Source organism: Xyrauchen texanus, chromosome 5 (assembly GCF_025860055.1).
Source record: "Xyrauchen texanus isolate HMW12.3.18 chromosome 5, RBS_HiC_50CHRs, whole genome shotgun sequence".
In the NCBI taxonomy this organism is placed as follows: domain Eukaryota; kingdom Metazoa; phylum Chordata; class Actinopteri; order Cypriniformes; family Catostomidae; genus Xyrauchen; species Xyrauchen texanus.
This window is the reverse complement of record NC_068280.1, coordinates 6,005,778-6,024,196: the sequence shown is the minus strand read 5'-3', so window position 1 is coordinate 6,024,196 and position 18,419 is coordinate 6,005,778. Positions and strand designations below refer to the sequence as shown.

General features: G+C 38.3%; 3 protein-coding genes across 4 annotated transcripts in view; 2 read left to right on the top strand and 1 right to left on the bottom strand.

Moving 5' to 3' along the window:
* taf5 (TAF5 RNA polymerase II, TATA box binding protein (TBP)-associated factor) overlaps positions 1-3,582 on the top strand; it is a 60,792-nt gene extending 57,210 nt beyond the window's left edge. For both annotated transcript variants that reach the window (XM_052126627.1, XM_052126628.1), the window contains 7 exons: positions 152-287; positions 372-492; positions 1,544-1,673; positions 1,789-1,953; positions 2,226-2,403; positions 2,510-2,687; positions 3,357-3,582. In XM_052126627.1, the coding sequence (XP_051982587.1) occupies positions 152-287; positions 372-492; positions 1,544-1,673; positions 1,789-1,953; positions 2,226-2,403; positions 2,510-2,687; positions 3,357-3,574 (1,126 nt within the window). In that variant the 3' untranslated portion in view covers positions 3,575-3,582. The remainder of the gene's footprint in view (positions 1-151; positions 288-371; positions 493-1,543; positions 1,674-1,788; positions 1,954-2,225; positions 2,404-2,509; positions 2,688-3,356) is intronic.
* A 748-nt stretch (positions 3,583-4,330) lies between these two features.
* Positions 4,331-6,883, bottom strand: atp5md (ATP synthase membrane subunit k). The gene is made up of 4 exons (XM_052126632.1): positions 6,825-6,883; positions 5,929-6,031; positions 5,741-5,836; positions 4,331-4,457 (listed from the first exon to the last, which is right to left on the bottom strand). The coding sequence occupies exons 2-3, from the start codon at positions 6,013-6,015 to the stop codon at positions 5,747-5,749; spliced, it is 177 nt and encodes a 58-aa protein (XP_051982592.1). The 5' UTR covers positions 6,016-6,031; positions 6,825-6,883; the 3' UTR covers positions 4,331-4,457; positions 5,741-5,746.
* A 190-nt stretch (positions 6,884-7,073) lies between these two features.
* Positions 7,074-18,419, top strand: part of pdcd11 (programmed cell death 11) — a 29,839-nt gene continuing 18,493 nt past the window's right edge. Inside the window, exons 1-12 of the mRNA XM_052126683.1 lie at positions 7,074-7,171; positions 7,458-7,566; positions 7,661-7,792; positions 9,469-9,636; positions 9,722-9,883; positions 13,947-14,055; positions 14,173-14,348; positions 14,444-14,551; positions 15,017-15,226; positions 15,416-15,540; positions 17,540-17,600; positions 17,732-17,878. Of these exons, the coding sequence (XP_051982643.1) occupies positions 7,468-7,566; positions 7,661-7,792; positions 9,469-9,636; positions 9,722-9,883; positions 13,947-14,055; positions 14,173-14,348; positions 14,444-14,551; positions 15,017-15,226; positions 15,416-15,540; positions 17,540-17,600; positions 17,732-17,878 (1,497 nt within the window). The 5' untranslated portion in view covers positions 7,074-7,171; positions 7,458-7,467. The remainder of the gene's footprint in view (positions 7,172-7,457; positions 7,567-7,660; positions 7,793-9,468; positions 9,637-9,721; positions 9,884-13,946; positions 14,056-14,172; positions 14,349-14,443; positions 14,552-15,016; positions 15,227-15,415; positions 15,541-17,539; positions 17,601-17,731; positions 17,879-18,419) is intronic.

The window sequence follows — 18,419 nt, the reverse complement described above, 5'->3', positions numbered from 1 at the left end:
CCCTTAATTATTTTCTTCCGTATTGTAGGAATAGATACTGCTCAGAAATGCTTGTATATGGGAAACATGCTGTACTTTGAAGATGATGCTGATACAAATTGCTTTTGAAAATGGATGCAATTACATTTTCACTGTGTTCTCTGCTGGACAGAATCCCTTTGCCAGAGCTGAAGGACTCAGACAAACTGGACAAGATCATGTACATGAAGGAGAGCACCAAAAGAATCCGACTCAGTCCTGATAATCTGCCTTCCATTTGCTTCTATACGTTCCTCAATGCCTACCAGGTTGCTTATAGTATATACAAGAAATTGCTGATTAAATTAGCTGTTGATCAATTTTTAATGTGCTGATTTTGTGTTGATGCTCAGGGTTTGACGGCTGTAGACTTCACAGATGACTCCAGTCTCTTAGCGGGAGGGTTTGCTGACTCCACTGTCCGTGTGTGGAGTGTCACACCCAAAAAATTACGCAAAGTCAAATCCGCGGCAGGTACACACTTCTCCAAAGTAGGACTCCATGTTCGTGGTTGTACCTTGTATTGATTTATATTAGGAATGGGTAAAAATATTGCTTTTTCTGATGCCTTACGGTCTTCGTTGGAATGATATCGATTCTTAAATCCCCAAATCGATCTTTTACTCTATGAGAAACTCTTTACAGTGTGAATAAATCACTCGCATATGCCACCAAATTGAATTGAATGGGACAAAAAATGGCTGTGATTAGCCACTGGCTGGTAAATGTTCAGATTTCTCTCACCATAATTGAGTAGTATAGTGACAAAAAAGTTCAGCACCGACATATTTTTCTGCAACGTGTCCAAAGACGTGAGCTACGCAATCCATTTTTCATTAATGTATTTTTTTAATATTCTTTCTGTTCTTTACACTCAGCTGTTGATTAAAAACAATACAAATAGAAAAAATATAATTCTAATCAACACAGAAAGGATGCGCTAAAGAAACACATCCTCTCTTGTAAATATGAGCTCACTGGCTGATACTCTTAAAGAGACAGTACCGATGTTAGTCTTAAAGAGACAGTACCGATTTTAGTCTTAAAGAGACAGTACTTATTTAGCATGTGTTCTACATATCAATATAAATGCTTGAAAATAGTACAAATCATGAACGTCAACAATGGACTTAACAAAAAATATATATGCAGTTTCATGATTTGTGTTGATGAAATGCACTGAAAACATTTTTCAAAAGCTAAAATGTGACCAACATTACAAAAAATAATAACAAAAATATAATTTGTAAAACTAATATTTTCTTAATTGTCCCTTTATAATTAACAGCATTAGCTGAGGAAGAATTTCTTTCATATGTAAGCAAAATGGACATTGTAACACAAATATGCCCATATGAATTGATATTGAATTGAGTCAAGAACTTGTGAATCGGAATCGAATGGGGAAATCTGTATCAATACCCAGCCCTAATGTATATGCTATTAGCGCATGTGTTTTTTTTATTGGCTATGAATGCTACAATCATGTTATGTATTATTTAAATCATGCCATTCTATTCTCTAGACTTGAATCTGATTGATAAAGAGTCTGATGATGTTCTTGAGAGGATCATGGATGAGAAGACAGCCAGTGAGTCCAAGATCCTCTACGGTCACAGCGGGCCAGTGTATGGCGTCAGCTTCAGTCCAGACAGGTATCGCACATATCTATAAATGTCATCTATCAGCCAACAGGGGCATTTTATGATTTTATGATTGTGATCTTCCTATGGTTCTTGAATCATTCTGACTGTAACATCTTTCTCATAGGAACTATCTGTTGTCCAGTTCTGAGGACGGAACAATCAGACTGTGGAGTCTGCAGACGTTCACGTGTCTTGTTGGGTATAAAGGACACAACTATCCAGTATGGGACACTCAGTTCTCGCCCTTTGGTTATTACTTTGTGTCTGGAGGACACGACAGAGTGGCACGGTATAAAACTACTTTCATTTTTAGACTAGACTTAAGCTCAAAGGAATGGTTCACCCAAAAATACAAATACTCTCATCATTTACTCACCCTCATGCCATCCCAGACATGTGTGATGACTAAACAATGTTTGATGACTAAAATGAGGGAATAGTTTCATAAGGCCATGCCTGTGCCATGTTTTATATCTAAAGACATGTTCTTAACTGTATTCATATATGTTCTATATGCTTCAGAGGGCTAGTAATCAAATATGAATAAATGTTTCTTTCCAGCCTCTGGGCAACAGATCATTACCAGCCATTACGGATATTCGCTGGACATCTAGCTGACGTCACCTGCACTCGCTTCCATCCCAACTCCAACTATGTGGCCACAGGCTCGGCCGACCGTACTGTACGTCTCTGGGATGTGCTGAACGGAAACTGCGTCCGTATTTTCACAGGTCACAAGGTACTGAAATGATACATAAGGGCTCAGTTTGAATGTGAATTTGGATTTATGTCTCATTGGACCACTTTAATGACCTTCACAGTATTAAAAAGTCCCTTTTTTTCAGGGGCCCATCCATTCTCTTGCATTTTCACCCAATGGAAAGTTCCTGGCATCTGGTTCCACCGACGGGAGAGTTCTGCTGTGGGACATTGGACATGGGCTGATGATTGGAGAACTGAAGGGTCATACAGACACCATTTATTCCCTCAAGTTCAGTAGAGATGGAGAAATCCTTGCATCAGGTCAGGATTACTGGCTTCATATCTAGAGATTCTGTGACTATAAACACTGATTATTATTATTAGGCGGTATATCACCTTTAATATCTTGAATCCAAGGCTACACAAGTGTTTTGAGAACCAACAAGGGGTTGGTTCTCAAAACACTTCACTTCCTTCAGTCAAAACTGAGTCTTTAAAAAAATAGTTCACCCAAACATGATAATTCTCTCATTTTGTCTCAAACTCTTGTGACTTTTTCTTCCACGGAACACAAAGATGTGGTTTAATCCATGTCTTCTGAAGCAATCCAATCGGTTTTGCGTGAAAACGGACAAAATGTAACTCATTTTTAAGCTACGTCTTGCCATTGCGGTCTCTAGGCATGATCATGATTTCAAGCTCTATTACGCTTCCTAGTTCTTGACACATGAACCAAGCACAAGATGGCACTAGGAAGTGTAATCAAGCTTAAAATCATGATCGCCAAGCATGACTGCCGATGTCAAATTTACTGTGAACAAGGCTCGATGAGAAAATTATCATTTCTATGTGAACTATTCCTTTAAGGGGAACCGTAGTAACATTAAGGCTAGCAAATGCTGTAATAAAAATATGTATTTTATTTATTCTGCATAGTTTTCATTGTTGATCAAATTTATTTAATGTACATTTCTCTCCGCCTTTGTCCAGGCTCCATGGATAACACTGTACGACTGTGGGATGCTATGAAGGCATTTGACGACATTGAGACGGATGACTTTACTGCAGCGACGGGCCACATACACCTGCCTGATAACTCGCAGGAGCTTCTGCTGGGCACGTACTTGACCAAAGCCACGGCTGTCACACACCTACACTTCACCAGACGCAACCTGTTGCTGGCCGCAGGGGCGTACAACTCCCAGTGAAGTGTCTACAACACACTGCCAAGATGTTCGCCAGGTGGATGTCTCTGCTGTATAGCCATGTTTATTTTAGACTTCTAATCACCCTAATATGTGAAAAAGGTTCAAGTGACCATTTTAAAGTCACGTTCAGCTACCACGTCTTACTGCCAAGATCGAGTGTACATAAGCTACCTTCTTATGTCATATTTTACATGTAAATCTACAGTTCAATTAAAAGTACAGTTCATCCCAAAATTCTGTCACACATTTGTGCACTCTCATTATGTCCCAAACTTGTATGACTTTCTTCTGCGGAACACAAGATGAGATCGTCATGCAGAATGTTAGCGAGTCACCGTTTACTTTCATTGCATCTTTTTTTCCTTGGAATAAACGTGAATGGTGACTTGAGGCTAACGTTCCGCATAACATCTCATTTTTATCCCATGGAAAAAAGTCATATGGGTTTGGAACAATCTGAGGGTGATTAAAAAAGATCACTTATACAGGACTCTAATTTGGTTGTAGAAATAGTACTTGAGCTCATGCATTTCTTTTCCCTCTCTTGTATCATCACTCCCATGCTTGTTTTCAAGGCCTTTATGCATGCTATATCTCTGAGATGGCTGTTCTCGGATCAGCTCCTTTTGCCTATATAGATGATGAACATTTTGGACATGAATCCAAAAACTGGTCATACATCATAATGCCAACTCAGACACAGTATGTGATGCAAACAAGCACTAATGCCTAAATGTGTAAATAAAACCAGTTTTTGTATACAACACTATGTGGTACAAGTAGTCTTTTATTTTTTTACATAGTTGAACTGAAGTGATGAGGTCAAAATAAGGACATCCAGCTTCCAGCACCCCTCCGCATACACAGTATTCACAAATACATCCTATAGAGACAGAGGAAGAAGATCATCAGTGAGACATAGCACAGGAACATGTACTGTATTAAAGGGATAGTGCACCCAAAAATTGTAATTCTCTTGTCGTTTACTCACCCGCATGCCATCTCAGATCCCTTTCTTCTACAGAACACAAATGAAGATATATTTCAGCTCTGTAGGTCCATACAATGCAAGTGAATGGTGACCAAATGTTTGGAGCACTAGAAAAAGCACAAACGCAGCATAAAAGTGGTTTAATCCATGTTTTCTGAAGTGAGCCAATAATTTTTGGGTGAAAACAGATAAAAATGCAACTCCATTTTACTACAAATCTTGACATCTGCGCTCTCTTTGGCGATCAGGATTTCAAGCTCGATTACACTTCCTAGTGCCATCTTGTGCTCAGCGCATATGTGAAGCTCTAGGAAGTGTAAACAAGCTTGAAATCATGATCGCCTATGAGAGATTTATACTGAAGGAGTAACATTTTGGTCTGTTCTCACCCAAAACCGATTGGATCTCTTCTTAAGACTTGGATTAAGACTTGGGCAGTGGTGGCTCAGTGGTTGAGGCTCAGGGTTACTGACCAGAAGGTCAGGGGTTCAAGCCCCAGCACCACCAAGATGCTACTGTTGGGTCCTTGAGCAAGGCACTTAACTCCAGGTTGCTCCGGGGGGATTGTCCCTGTAATAAGTGCACTGTAAGTCGTTTTGGATAAAAGCGTCTGCCTAAATGTAAATGTAAATGGATTAAACCACTAGAGTTATATGGATTACTTTTATGCTGTCTTTATGTGCTTTTTGAATCTTCAGAGTTCTGGCCACCATTCACTTGCATTGTGAGGACATACAGAGCTGAGATATTCTAAAAAACCTTTTGCTTGTGTTCATCGGAAGAAAGTTAAGTCATACACATCTGGGATGGCATGAGGGTGGTTAAATGAAGAGAGAATTTTCACTTTTGGTGAACTATTGCATTCTTGGAAGATAATTTATGTACTCGCACATATATAGAGAAAAGTGGTGAGATTAAGTGTGAATATCATAAATGGTTAACCTTTTTTTTCTCAGTGCAATTCATGAAGGAATCGATTGATCCAGTTCTTTATAATGACTCAGTCTAAACGTTTGTCAAACCAAATTTAAAAAGACATAGTTTTGAATCATGGACAGTATGCATACAATTTACTGTATACAGTTAGTATGGTAGTATGCTATTCTCAAGCTATGGTGGCCCTAATGCATAGATATTCTGTAGTCACACTGAATTTCACTTTAGCTGGTACTTACTGTAAATTAACTTGATGTTACAGCCTTTTGCTTCTTGGGCTTCAACTTAAAGAAGAGGATAATGGTAGCAATGCTGGCGTATGTGGCCAGTACACACTAAAGTCAAAGGGCAAAGAATTACAAGTCCTTGGTTTAGTGAGGAATACAAAGACAATGCTGACATTCATTCATTCAGACATGACACTTACATTCCTCCTGCCTGTAATGGTGTATGCATTGAAGTACTTGGCGATGCCAGTGAATTGGTGGTGAGTTCCAGCGTCATGTCCACCCATGATTTCTGTACGCAATCTGTTTCAAATACAAGTCACACAGTGTGTGTAAAGGTATGTAAACATATTGGAGACTTGCACATCATTTTTTTCATCTCTACACATGCACAAAGACCAGTGTTGGGTGTAATGCATTACTAAGTAATGAAAAAAGTAAGGGATTACTCATAATATTTCAGTAATTTAATTTCAGATGTAATTGCATTAAATACTGTATTTACTCTAGAACAATTCTATAAAACAATAGTGAATTTAAAATCTAAATGTAACATCTAATGTTAAAATGTATGTTTTCTAATTTAACACTGCCCCCTTAAATTCTTCGGCCAGTTCATTAATAATTTATTTGATATTATATGATTTATTTAAAAGAATTTAAAAAAAAAAAAACTATTTCATGTCAATCCTTATATTTTTCATCTGGTCAAGGTTGATAAGGGTTTTAAGAAAGTAATAAGCAATTCGATTTCAGACAGACTAATTAGTACAGTAATCTAATTATACTGTAGAAGATGTTTAGTAGTTAGTAATTAATTACTTTTTTAGACTAACTTACTCAACACTGTCCCTACGTAAGGTCACACAAAATGCGTAAGTGTTAAAAGTGCTAATGGAGATAATAGTAAGCTACTTTTTAGTGACTATATGTTATAGTTTAAGGTTGAAACGCCATATTTTAAATACACTTAATATTATAATGTGATTTTCTCAGCTCTTAAACTGCGACCTCTGGAATTGCTAGGCAGCATATAATCGATTCAAAATCACAAAGAACCCGATAAATGTTCTTATAAATGAGAAACATAACTTACCGAGCACACTATGCTTCAAGTGAACTGGTGCCCTTCAATGGAGAAGCCGGAAAGCAAATATGTTACGAGAAAAATCCCTCCTTCTCTTCTCAGTCAGATAAACTGTGGTTATTGGAATACATCCCCATCAATCACTTCTTAAACCAAAACGATAGGCTTATGGAGACGTCGATCAGTTGTGCGTTACTCTATTGGTCAATTCTTTCTGGTTAGGTTTAATTCTAAGCTCCGCCTCTAGTTGTTTACATCCGGGTCGCAAACATGGCACGCTTGTGGATGAACATGTGAGATTTTGTACATGAGAGTATTTTAGGATATTTACAGTGAACCTCGTACAGTTGTATAACGTAAGTATCTTCAATCTGTTTAATTTCTGGGGCTATTTAATAACAGATACGTTACATATGTTGATCAAACGTTGTGTTATGGTTACTTTGATGTGCAGTAATGAGGGCTACTCATGTGTACGTGTATGCTTGTTTGTAGAGACATGCATGTAGAGGAACAAAGTTGTATCTTTTTATTCAGTCATTGATTAAAACAACGGTTGTCAAGGTAGTTATTCAGGCTCAATCTATTTTTAATGAGTTTGTTCCCTGGTTGAAACTTATTCAATTCTCTGTATTTGGGTAGTTGATCAAAAATGGAATCTATGGAGGAAGATTTTCCCCGTGGTGGCAAAGAGAAGAAGACTTCTGAGCCTAAACCCTCAAAGACTCATGCAGTGGACAATCTTTTTGAGGTAAGGAGATGATTGCAGTTGTAGAGTTGGGTTAATTAGTGATCATAAAGTTGCGAATTCAATTTGATATGAATGTAATGCAAATATCTTTCAGACACGTGAACCAGAGTTCATGAGGAAGAGGAAGACTGTGAAACAAGACGAATGGAAGGAATTAAAAAAACAGAAAGTGCATGAAGATTTAAAACTCAATACTGCCACCAGAGTGGAGATTCTTCATAAAAGTGTAAGTTTGCAATTTTTTCAGGGTTCCCCCGGGGACGAAAAGCACGAAAAAATTTGGGAGTTTTACAATTGTGACATCCATGACTGGAAAAGTCATGGGAAAAGATTGCTGACATTTCTATACAGAAAATAATTGTAATTTAAATGTTATTGTTAGTTTGTGTTTGCCAAGTAATTACAATAGACTGAAAAAAATAATGGCAATTCGTTGATCTCTATGTTTTTTCTTGCAGGTTGTCTATATTGTTATCTATTGATAGATGATATATTGGCCAGATTAAAGGGATAGTTCAAAAATGAAAATTCTCATCATTTATTCACTCTCATGCCATCCCAGATATGTAGGACTTTTTTCTTCAGATGAACACCAAGATTTTTAAAAGAATATTTCAGCTCTCTAGGTCCACATAATGCAAGTGAATGGTGGACAGAACTTTGAAGCTCCAAAAAAAGCATATAAAGGCAGCATAAAAGTAATCCATAAGACTCCAGCGGTTAAACCCATCTCTTCAGAAGTTATTGATAAGTGTGGGTGAGAGACAGATCAATATTTAAGTTATTTTACTATAAATCTCCACTTTCAAGTCCAATTTGAAAGTTCATACCTACAAGGTTGGAAATCGTAAAAATACAATGGATACACGTTCAAATGATTTTAGTGGGAAGGAATGGACCCATTTTGCGATTTCATATTTCCTTTTCTCTTTTTCACATATTAGAAATGGCAGAAAGCTTGTGCAACAAAAGCCACGCATTAGATGTGTAATTAATGCTTTATTGTATCATTCTTGTGTGGCCATATGTAATGATAGGAAATGTAGTTTTGTTGTAAATGCTTGTCGCATAAGCCAGCTAAATTAGTCTTATTTTCTGGCAAGTTTTATCGTTATTCTTTGAAATCAGTACAAAAAAAATGCAAACAATGGGAGTGGTGGTGGTGGTGTAGTGGGGTAAAGCACATTACTATTAATCAGAAGGTTGCTGGTTCGAGCCCCACAGCCACCACCATTGTGTGCCTTGAGCAAGGCACTTAACTCCAGATTGCTCCGTGGGGATTGTCCCATTATAAGTGCACTGTAAGTCGCTTTGGATAAAAGCGTCTGCCAAATGCGTAAATGTAAACAAACTGTACTGCACAGTCAAAATCCTCTAGTAAAACTGAATTATTACCAATAACAATTAGCTTCCGCCATGATTCTTTAATCGACATTCACCCAACTCGGAAAGTCAGGGATTGAAGAAAATATAGAGATTCCCTTTCGTAATTCCGACTTTGTTGTGGTATTTATGTTGCTTAACTAATAAATACGATCATGACTTGAACGCCCCTAAGGGTGCATTCACACTTGGTTCCATTGCTTGGACTGAACCAGAGTTTGTTTCTTCCCGCTACCCGCGCTGGTCTATTCACATCATATTATTTGGGTCCAAGCCACAGTCCGATTACAACATCAATGTGTGTACAAGCTGATAACCACTGTAACTGGGTAACAACTCAAGAAGATGTCACTGTGTTAAGTAAAGTTTTAAAGTGTGTGTCTTTTGGATTTCCACAAAAACTTGCCATGCACAGAACAACACTTCTGTTTGTCTCCCTTGTGTTTGGTTTAGCTAAATCATTACAGCATAAACCCTGTAAGCTGATGTTTCTGCTTTGATTTATGCAAATATTTCTAGAATTTGAAGGTTGGCACTCTGTTGCTGGGTTGTGTGAAGGAAGTGTCAGTCATGGAGGTGGTGGTCGGTCTCCCAAGTGGCATGGTTGGTTACATGCCAATCTGCAACATTTGTGATTCCTACACGAAGATCCTTAATGACACACTGCACTTGGAAGACAGTTTAGAGGTAACTGATATAGGCATAAAAATAAAAAAGTATTTTAACTGTGGCATGTTAATAAGGAATTTGTGTGTTTGTGTACTCTTTATAGGAAGTTGTCTCCCTCTCTGAACTTCTGACACCTGGAATGCTGATCAGATGTGTCGTATCCTCCTTAAACGCATTTAAAGAGGGTTCTTTGAGTCTTAAAGTGTCAATCAATCCAAAAGAGGTTAACAAGAACCTGAGTTCAGGCAAATTGAAACCAGGAATGGTGAGTTTAGAATCTTTCACTTGTACGCAAAGAAAGAGGTATTTAAAGTAAATATGATAGAGCTGGGTAGTTCCATTAATTATTTAATTAATTGAATAAATATGTAAATAATATATTAATTTATAAATGATAAAAAAATATATATAAATATATATATATATTACAGTTTACATACACTTATCTTGAATTCATTAAAACACATTTTTTTAAACACTCCACAGATTTAATATCATATATGTCATGTAATTTGTGCATGACAAGTGTCATTTTTCCAACAATGGTTTACAGACAGATAGTTTTACTTTTAATTGCCTATATCACAATTCCAGTGGGTCAGAAGTTTACTTACACTAAGTATGCAAGATAACTTGGCAAAAAAAGTGCAAATCAATCCCAGAACAACAGCAAAGAACCTTGTGAAGATGCTGGAGGAAACAGGTATACAAGTATCTATATCCACAGTAAAACAAGCCCTATATCGACATAACCTGAAAGGCTGCTCAGCAAGAAAGAAGCCACTGCTCCAAAACCGCCATAAAAAGCCAGAATACAGTTTGCAAGTGCACATAGGGACAAAGATCTTACTTTTTGGAGAAATGTCCTCTGGTCTTATGTAACATTTTGGCCATAATGACCATCATTATGTTTGGAGGAAAATGGGTGAGGCTTGCAAGCCGAAGAACACCATCCCAACCGTGAAGCATGGGGGTGGCAGCATCATGTTGTGGGGGGACCTTGCTGCAGGAGGGACTGGTGCACTTTACAAAATAGATGGCATCATGAGGAAGGAAATTATGTGGAAGCAACATCTCAAGACATCAGCCAGAAAGTTAAAGCTCGGTCACAAATAGCTATTTCAAATGAACAATGACCCCAAGCATGCCTCCGAAGTTGTGACAAAATGGCTTAAGTACCGCAAATTCAAAGTATTTGAGTGGCCATCACAAAGCCCTAACCTCAATCCGGTCCGAAAAAGTGTGTGTGTGTGCAAGAAAGCCTACAAGCCTGACTCCATTACACCAGATCTGTTTGGATGAATGGGCCAAAATTCCAGCAACTTATTGTGAGAAGCTTGTGGAAGACTACCCAAAACATTTGACCCAAGTTAAACAATTTAAAGACAAAGCTGCCAAATACTAACAAAGTGTATGTAAACTTCTGACCCACTGGGAATGTGATGAAAGAAATAAAAGCTGAAATAAATCGTTCTCTCTACTATTATTGTGACATTTCACATTCGTAAAATAAAGTAGTGACCCTAACTGACCTAAGACAGGGAATGTTTTCTATGATTAAATGTCAGGAATTGTGAAAAACTGAGTTTAAATGTATTTGGCTAAGGTGTATGTAAACTTCTGACTTCAACTAATATATATATATATATATATATATATATATATATATATATACATATATATATACATACATACAGTATCTCACAAAAGTGAATACACCACGCACATTTTTGTAAATATTTGATTATATCTTTGCCAATAAGCCATTTTCCCTCCCCGGTGTCGTGACTCGTTAGTGTTACAAGGTCTCAGGTGTGAATGGGGAGCAGGTGTGTTAACTTTGGTGTCATCGCTCTCACACTCCCTCATATTGGTCACTGGAAGTTCAACATGGAACTCTGAGGATCTGAAAAAAAGAATTGTTGCTCTACATAAAGATGGCCTAGGCTATAAGAAGATTGCCAAGACCCTGACACTGAGCTGCAGCACGGTGGCCAAGATCATACAGCGGTTTAACAGGACAGGTTCCACTCAGAACAGGCCTCACCATGGTCGACCAAAGAAGTTGGGTGCACGTGCTCCGCGTCATATCCAGAGGTTGTCTTTGGGAAATAGACGTATTAGTGCTGCCAGCATTGCTGCAGAGGTTGAAGGGGTGGGGGGTCAGCCTGTCAGTGCTCAGACCATACGCCGCACACTGCATCAAATTGGTCTGCATGGCTGTCGTCCCAGAAGGAAGCCTCTTCTAAAGATGATGCACAAGAAAGCCCACGAACGGTTTGCTGAAGAAAAGCAGACTAAGGACATGGATTACTGGAACCATGTCCTGTGGTTGAGACCAAGATAAACTTATTTGGTTCAGATGGTGTCAAGCGTGAGTGGCGGAAACTAGGTGAGGAGTACAAAGACAAGTGTGTATTGCCTACAGTCAAGCATGGTGGTGGGAGTGTCATGTTCTGGGGCTGCATGAGTGCTGCTGGCAATGGGGAGCTACAGTTCATTGAGGGAACCATGAATGCCAACATGTACTGTGACATACTGAAGCAGAGCATGATCCCCTCCCTTCAGAGACTGGGCCGCAGGGCAGTATTCCAGCATGATAACGACCCCAAACACACCTCCAAGATGACCACTGCGTTGCTAAAGAAGCTGAGGGTGAAGGTGATGGACTGGCCAAGCATGTCTCCAGACCTAAACCCTATTGAGCATCTGTGGGGCATCCTCAAACGGAAGGTGGAGGAGCACAAGGTCTCTAACATCCACCAGCTCTGTGATGTCGTCATGGAGGAGTGGAAGAGGACTCCAATGGCAACCTGTGAAGCTCTGGTGAACTCCATGCCCAAGAGGGTTAAAGCAGTGCTGGAAAATAATGGTGGCCACACAAAATATTGACACTTTGGGCCCAATTTGGACATTTTCACTCAGGGGTGTACTCACTTTTGTTGCCAGCGGTTTAGACATGAATGGCTGTGTGTTGAGTTATTTTGAGGGGACAGCAAATTTACACCATTATACAAGCTGTACACTCACTACTTTACATTGTAGCAAAGTGTCATTTCTTCAGTGTTGTCACATGAAAAGATATAATCAAATATTTACAAAAATGTGAGGGTGTTCTTTTGTGAGATACTATATATATATATATATATATATATATATATATATATATATATATATATATACACACACACACACACACACACACACACACACACACACACACAATCAGTCACACCAAAATAAATCCACCTGCCTAACTGTGACGAGGAAGAGGGCAGGGCAGAGCCGTGAGGACACACAGCCGGGAGGGGTAGGGAGATAGACACACACACATGCCATGCTTTGTGTGTTTGTTTGTTTATATTGTTTTAAGTTCAGTTATGTCATTAAATTTATGTTGACTGTCCTGCCTGTTTCCACTGCCTCCTTGTCCACCTTATTATTGCCCAATAATATTGTGTACGTCCCCCTCATGCTGCCAAAACAGCGCCAACACCCACCTCAGAATAGCATTCTTAGATGATATACTTCTTACCACAATTATTCAGAGCGTTTATCTGAGTTAACGTAGACTTGTTCAGTCCATAGCAGTCTGGCCATTCTCTGTTGACCTCTCTCATCAACTAGGCAGAGCTGCCGCTCATTGGATTGTTTTTGGCAGCATTCTGAGTAACAAGCATGCCAGATGGGTTGGTTTGAGTATTTCTGTAACTGCTGATATCCTGGGAGTTTCATAAAAACAGTCTCTAGAATTTTCTCTGAATGGTGCCAAAAACAAAAAACATCCAGTGAGTGGCAGTTCTGTAGACGGAAACACCTTGTTGATGAGAGAGGACAACAGAGAATGGCCTTCACAATATTAGGCGGGTGGTTTTAATGTTGTTGCTGATCGTGTGTGTGTGTGTGTGTGTATGTGTATATATATATATATTACACACACACACAAATGAATACAAAATTGAAAATATTGCTTTTTTATTTCTGTCTTGTTAGTGGTGCATCTAAAAAAAAAAATATAAAATATAATTCTTCCTTGTGTTCATTTAAGAATAGTAAGAAACCTTGTGAAAAATATTCCTTGATTATTTTAGCTACGTTTGTACTGTAATTTACTAGCATTAAACATTCTGAATCTAATTGTCTACAATGGTTGTTTGGTAAAAATGATGGGTAATACAAAAAGACTGGCTGTATTATTAGCTATAGTCCTACTTGTTAAAATGTATACCTGTATCTGTATCTAATGTGTATTTATTATGGCTTTAAAATGTGTATCTAATGATATTATGCCAGTAATATCTCTAAAAGCTATATCCTCTAATATTTAGACGCTTAGTGGTTGTGTAGATGGTGTGGAAGATCACGGCTACCTGGTTGACATTGGGGTCGGTGGCACTAAAGCTTTCCTGCCCAAAAAGAGTACATCCTCAAAGCAAGGTGAAGAACCGAAGCAAGATCCACTACCACAACATTTAATTTCATACACAGTTCATCAAAGTTCAATTTAAGTCATGCCTAGATTGTGAATGATTGTGAGTGTCTTGTTGATCTCAGATTTGAAGGTGGGCCAGTATGTGTTGACCCTAATAGAGGAGGTTAAGAATGATGGGCATGTCGTGCGACTGTCTATGAACCCTCAGGCTCTGAGTAAGGCATATGTAGAGACTGAGCACGGATGGACCCTGGACACCCTCCTACCTGGCCTGCTGGTCCGGGCACGCATCAAGAGGGTAAGTGTAAGATGGCTGTAATTAAAGCAGGAACCATTTAAAGGTTTAATGTCAGTGTTGTGGATCAGCAACTTTGCTCTGTGTTTTCACGCTAGGTGACTCCTAACGGGCTTATTGTGGGGTTTCTGTCAGCTTTCACTGGAGTGGTTGATTTTCTGCACATTGATGAAGTCAAAGCATCTACTTACAACAAAGGTGATGAGGTAAGACCAGACTACCTTGTGAACAGAGCTTCAGAATTATAAATAAGTGTTTCGTATTTGAAGAACAGATATTTGGATTCTATCTCTTTAATAAATAATGAATTGAAGGGATAGTTAACCCAAAAATGAAAATGGGCCTCTTTTACTCACCCTCGTTTTTATTCCAAACCAGCTGGACTTGCTTTTATAGAACTCAAAAGGAGAGGCAGAATTTTAGCCTTAGATGCTATTCAGTTTGATTGAATGGAAAAGTTGCAGTGAAAGTGAATGGTGACTGAGCCTAACATTTTGCATTCCTTTTGTTCCATGGAAGAATGGAAAGTTATAGGGGTTTGGAACAACATGTGGATGTGTAAACAATAACAGAATTTTAATTCTTGTGTGAATTAACTCTGTGAAAAGAAGCTTTAGCTTTACAGTTTTGTCTTAAGTCTGTTCTTTTTGTGTCTTAAAAATTATTTTCAGGTCCTGGGACGGATACTGTATGTGGAGCCCTCCACGCGGCTGGTGAGCCTGTCACTGCGCAGCCATCTCCTGGCACCAGGTGGTGATGTACTGAACACCTTGAAGAGTGAGCGTGTGGGTGAAGTGGTTCAAAGCTGTTTGATGACTGCTATGCACCATCACTCTGGGGCTCTGATGCGGATGCCCGATGGTACTACTGCCTTTGTGCATGTGAGTATACAGTACAACCACCTATTTTAAAGGAATAGGTGACCCACAAATGAAACTTCTGTCATTTACTCAGATGATAAGATGATGTGTAATTGTCTGTCAACATTCACTTTTAGTGCATATTTTTTGATGGTTTGAAGAGTGGAATTTTACTAAATGCACCTTTTTTTATTTTATTTCCATTTTTAGAAAAACCACACGAAGGAGCCACAAGATGAATTCAATCCAAACCGTTTGCTGGCCCTCCCCGATCACGCTATGAGAATCACGGATTACAGTCCCATGGAGCAAATTCACCTGGCCACACTGCGCAGGTATGTCTGGATTGCATTTGTTTATTATGATATGGTACTCTGAAATACAATCACTTTGTGTAACATGTGGAATTACATTTTAGATTCAGCTGTTTGTAGATATGACATATGGACAGAATATACTAGGGGGTTGTCAGTCTGGGGTCCGGGGATCCCCAGGGGCCTGCAAAAGGGTGCTAGGGGGCTGGTGGAAAATTTCAGACCAAAAGGGTGTAAAAAAAAAATATAATTATATATGGAAGTAAACTTTTACCAAATTTGAAATTAATATTGCCATGTACGTTTACTTGTGCTATATTTGCTAAAACCCTGGATTTTACTGTACTAATTAAATGTGATGAAATGTAAACGCTCCAAGAGTCTATATAGTGCAAGCAATAAACAGAGATCTAACCCAACAAAACCCATCTTCAGTCTGACCCTTTATTAGATACTTTAATACTGCTAACAATTATTAAAAATATATGACAATAATGATTTTGGTATTCAAAAGCACACAGTGTGCACTGCAAGTCACAGCAATGCTATTCATATTTGGTGAAGAGAAACACAAACATTTCTGATCATCGTTTTGTGATGGAAGGTGATAGAGCGAAAAACAAAATCCTAGTACTTGCTGCCATCTAGTGGAATAATAAAATAAGAGGGAGATGGAGTCTTTACTATAATTTGAAAAATTAGGAAAAAAATTGCAATTAGTTCACAGTATGTGTGAATAGGTGCCCTTTTAAATTTGAGCGTGAAAACTTGCAGACGGCAGCCCAAAACATCCTTAGATTTCAGAAGACTTTAATGTGATTTTCCTCAGGTTTAAACATCTAACAGTACTCTCAGCTGGTAGTAACACAGGGAATGTGGTCAAATTGTTAATTGAATTTTTATTTTTTTTTTTTCAGATAATATTTTTATTTTTTTTGGCTTCAGTACAATAATAAAAAAATCTAATTATTCAGTCAATTCAGTAATTTCGCAAACAATATAACATTTCATTTTTTCACAACATATAAAGGGGTTGCAACCATAGACTGTAAAAAAAGATGGACGACGCCCCTTCGCTCTTTTCCGTTGGTGAGAACTGAAGCCGCCAGTGTCCCGATATGGCGCTGACATCTTGGGACTTGAGTCTGCGCAGTTGCGATTTCGGGACCAGACTTGCGCAGTAGTGAGCAGGAAGTAAACCACGAAATCAAGGCCCCGCCCTCACTCTCGCTGAATCAATCGCAAGCACACGCCCCTGCACTTTTGACTTTTGACTTGTGACGGTGTGAAATAATTAATTATAGAAATTTAGATATTAAATTTAAAGCTCAAATCTCCTCAGTCCTCCGAAGATCCCGAAAAATAGTCAGTAGGTGCTTCAGTGACTACTTCGCTCAGAGAACCTGTCAATCACAGCTGTCAATCATGATGTCACAGCACCGTTTTTATAGCATCAAATAACTAAAACTAAAAACAAACTTATTTTGAAAACAAACACTTGAAATTACATCAACGTTGGACGTAGGTTGAAACCAAGTGTGCCACACAAGCCCTCAAAAGTGAAGCCAAAACGTCTCGATCTCCCCCCAGGGACTGGTCCTAGTATAGGTCATAAACCCCGCCTCCCCATGTTATTCAACGGGAAGTGAGACCAACTAAACAATTAAATTACACTTCACATATCTTTTTGCCAAAGATAGTTTCTGTCATTTACTGTAGTTTCTATCATGTTGATGTCATTTCAAGTGCTTGTTTTCAAAATCAGTTAATAAGTCAAATAGACTACTCCAAATTTGTAAAATAAAAAAAAAGAAAGAAAAAATGGCAAAAATTTGTTTATACTTGTGAAAAACAAAATATAATAAGTCAGAATGTGCTTAATCAATGTATGCATCTAAACTGCATAAATTCCTTAGTTTTTATTCCTAGTAACTACAAACCTGTAGATTTTGACATAAAAAAAAAAAAAGTACCATCTTCAATCGTTCGTTTTCTTTATTTGTTGTGTTTTGTTTTATAGGAGCATTATTGCAACACCATTCTTCACATACCAAGACATTAAAGCTGGTCAAATTATTGAGGTGGGTGACCACACAGAACTCTCATTCCAAAATAAAAAATGCAATCGTAACAAATTAAACATGGATTTACAGCAAATGACACACAAAATAATTCATGTAGTGGGTTTTACACGCTTGTTTGTGGGTTTCAGGGTACAGTTACAAGTCTGCATCCACATGGCATGTACGTGAGTATTACTAACCATATCAGAGGAATGATACCCAGAACTCACCTGGCCGACATCGTCCTTAAGAACCCAGAGAAAAAGTTTCACGTGGGCATGAAAGTCAAGTGCAGGGTGAGACTGCATTTGTATCATTTGTGGAAGTTTGAAATCTGATTAACCCTCCTATGGTATTCAAAATTGGCACATCTCTTTGGTACTTGCTTGAACGGAAGGGTCAGGTGTGTAACCCTTTTTTATAACGATGATAATGATGCCATTTCTTCTTCCCTGAAGTAAGAATAATGCATTTCTTTTGAGATTTTATGCTATTTTTAATCTTATTTTCATGTACATTTCTAAATTTGACCATTCATTTGCATATACAAATAAGCAAATTAAAAAACAAAAACAAATTCAGAAGCTGCACTTCTATAAGCTGAAACATGAATGTGGAAAATGTTTACGTTCAGATGCAGGAAACGTCAGCAGGTCTTGTACAGCTCAGCTAAAGGAAACTATTTTTATTTAATTAGGAAAATTGTTTTGGTCAAAAATGACTGAATTCCACAGGAGGGTTAAAATCAGGTTTTTGTTCATTCGTCCAAGCCTGAACGGTCATCGAATTTCATGCGTGTTCGTCATTCATTGTGCGATGGGTTAAGTGTTTTTTAAA

Excerpts from the sequence above, each read along its gene's own strand:
- atp5md (XM_052126632.1), bottom strand. The coding sequence starts at position 6,015 with ATGGGTGGACATGACGCTGGAACTCACCACCAATTCACTGGCATCGCC. Across the intron at positions 5,837-5,928 it reads CCATTACAGGCAGGAGGAAT|TGTGTACTGGCCACATACGC; the intron begins GTAAGTGTCATG and ends CTTTGACTTTAG.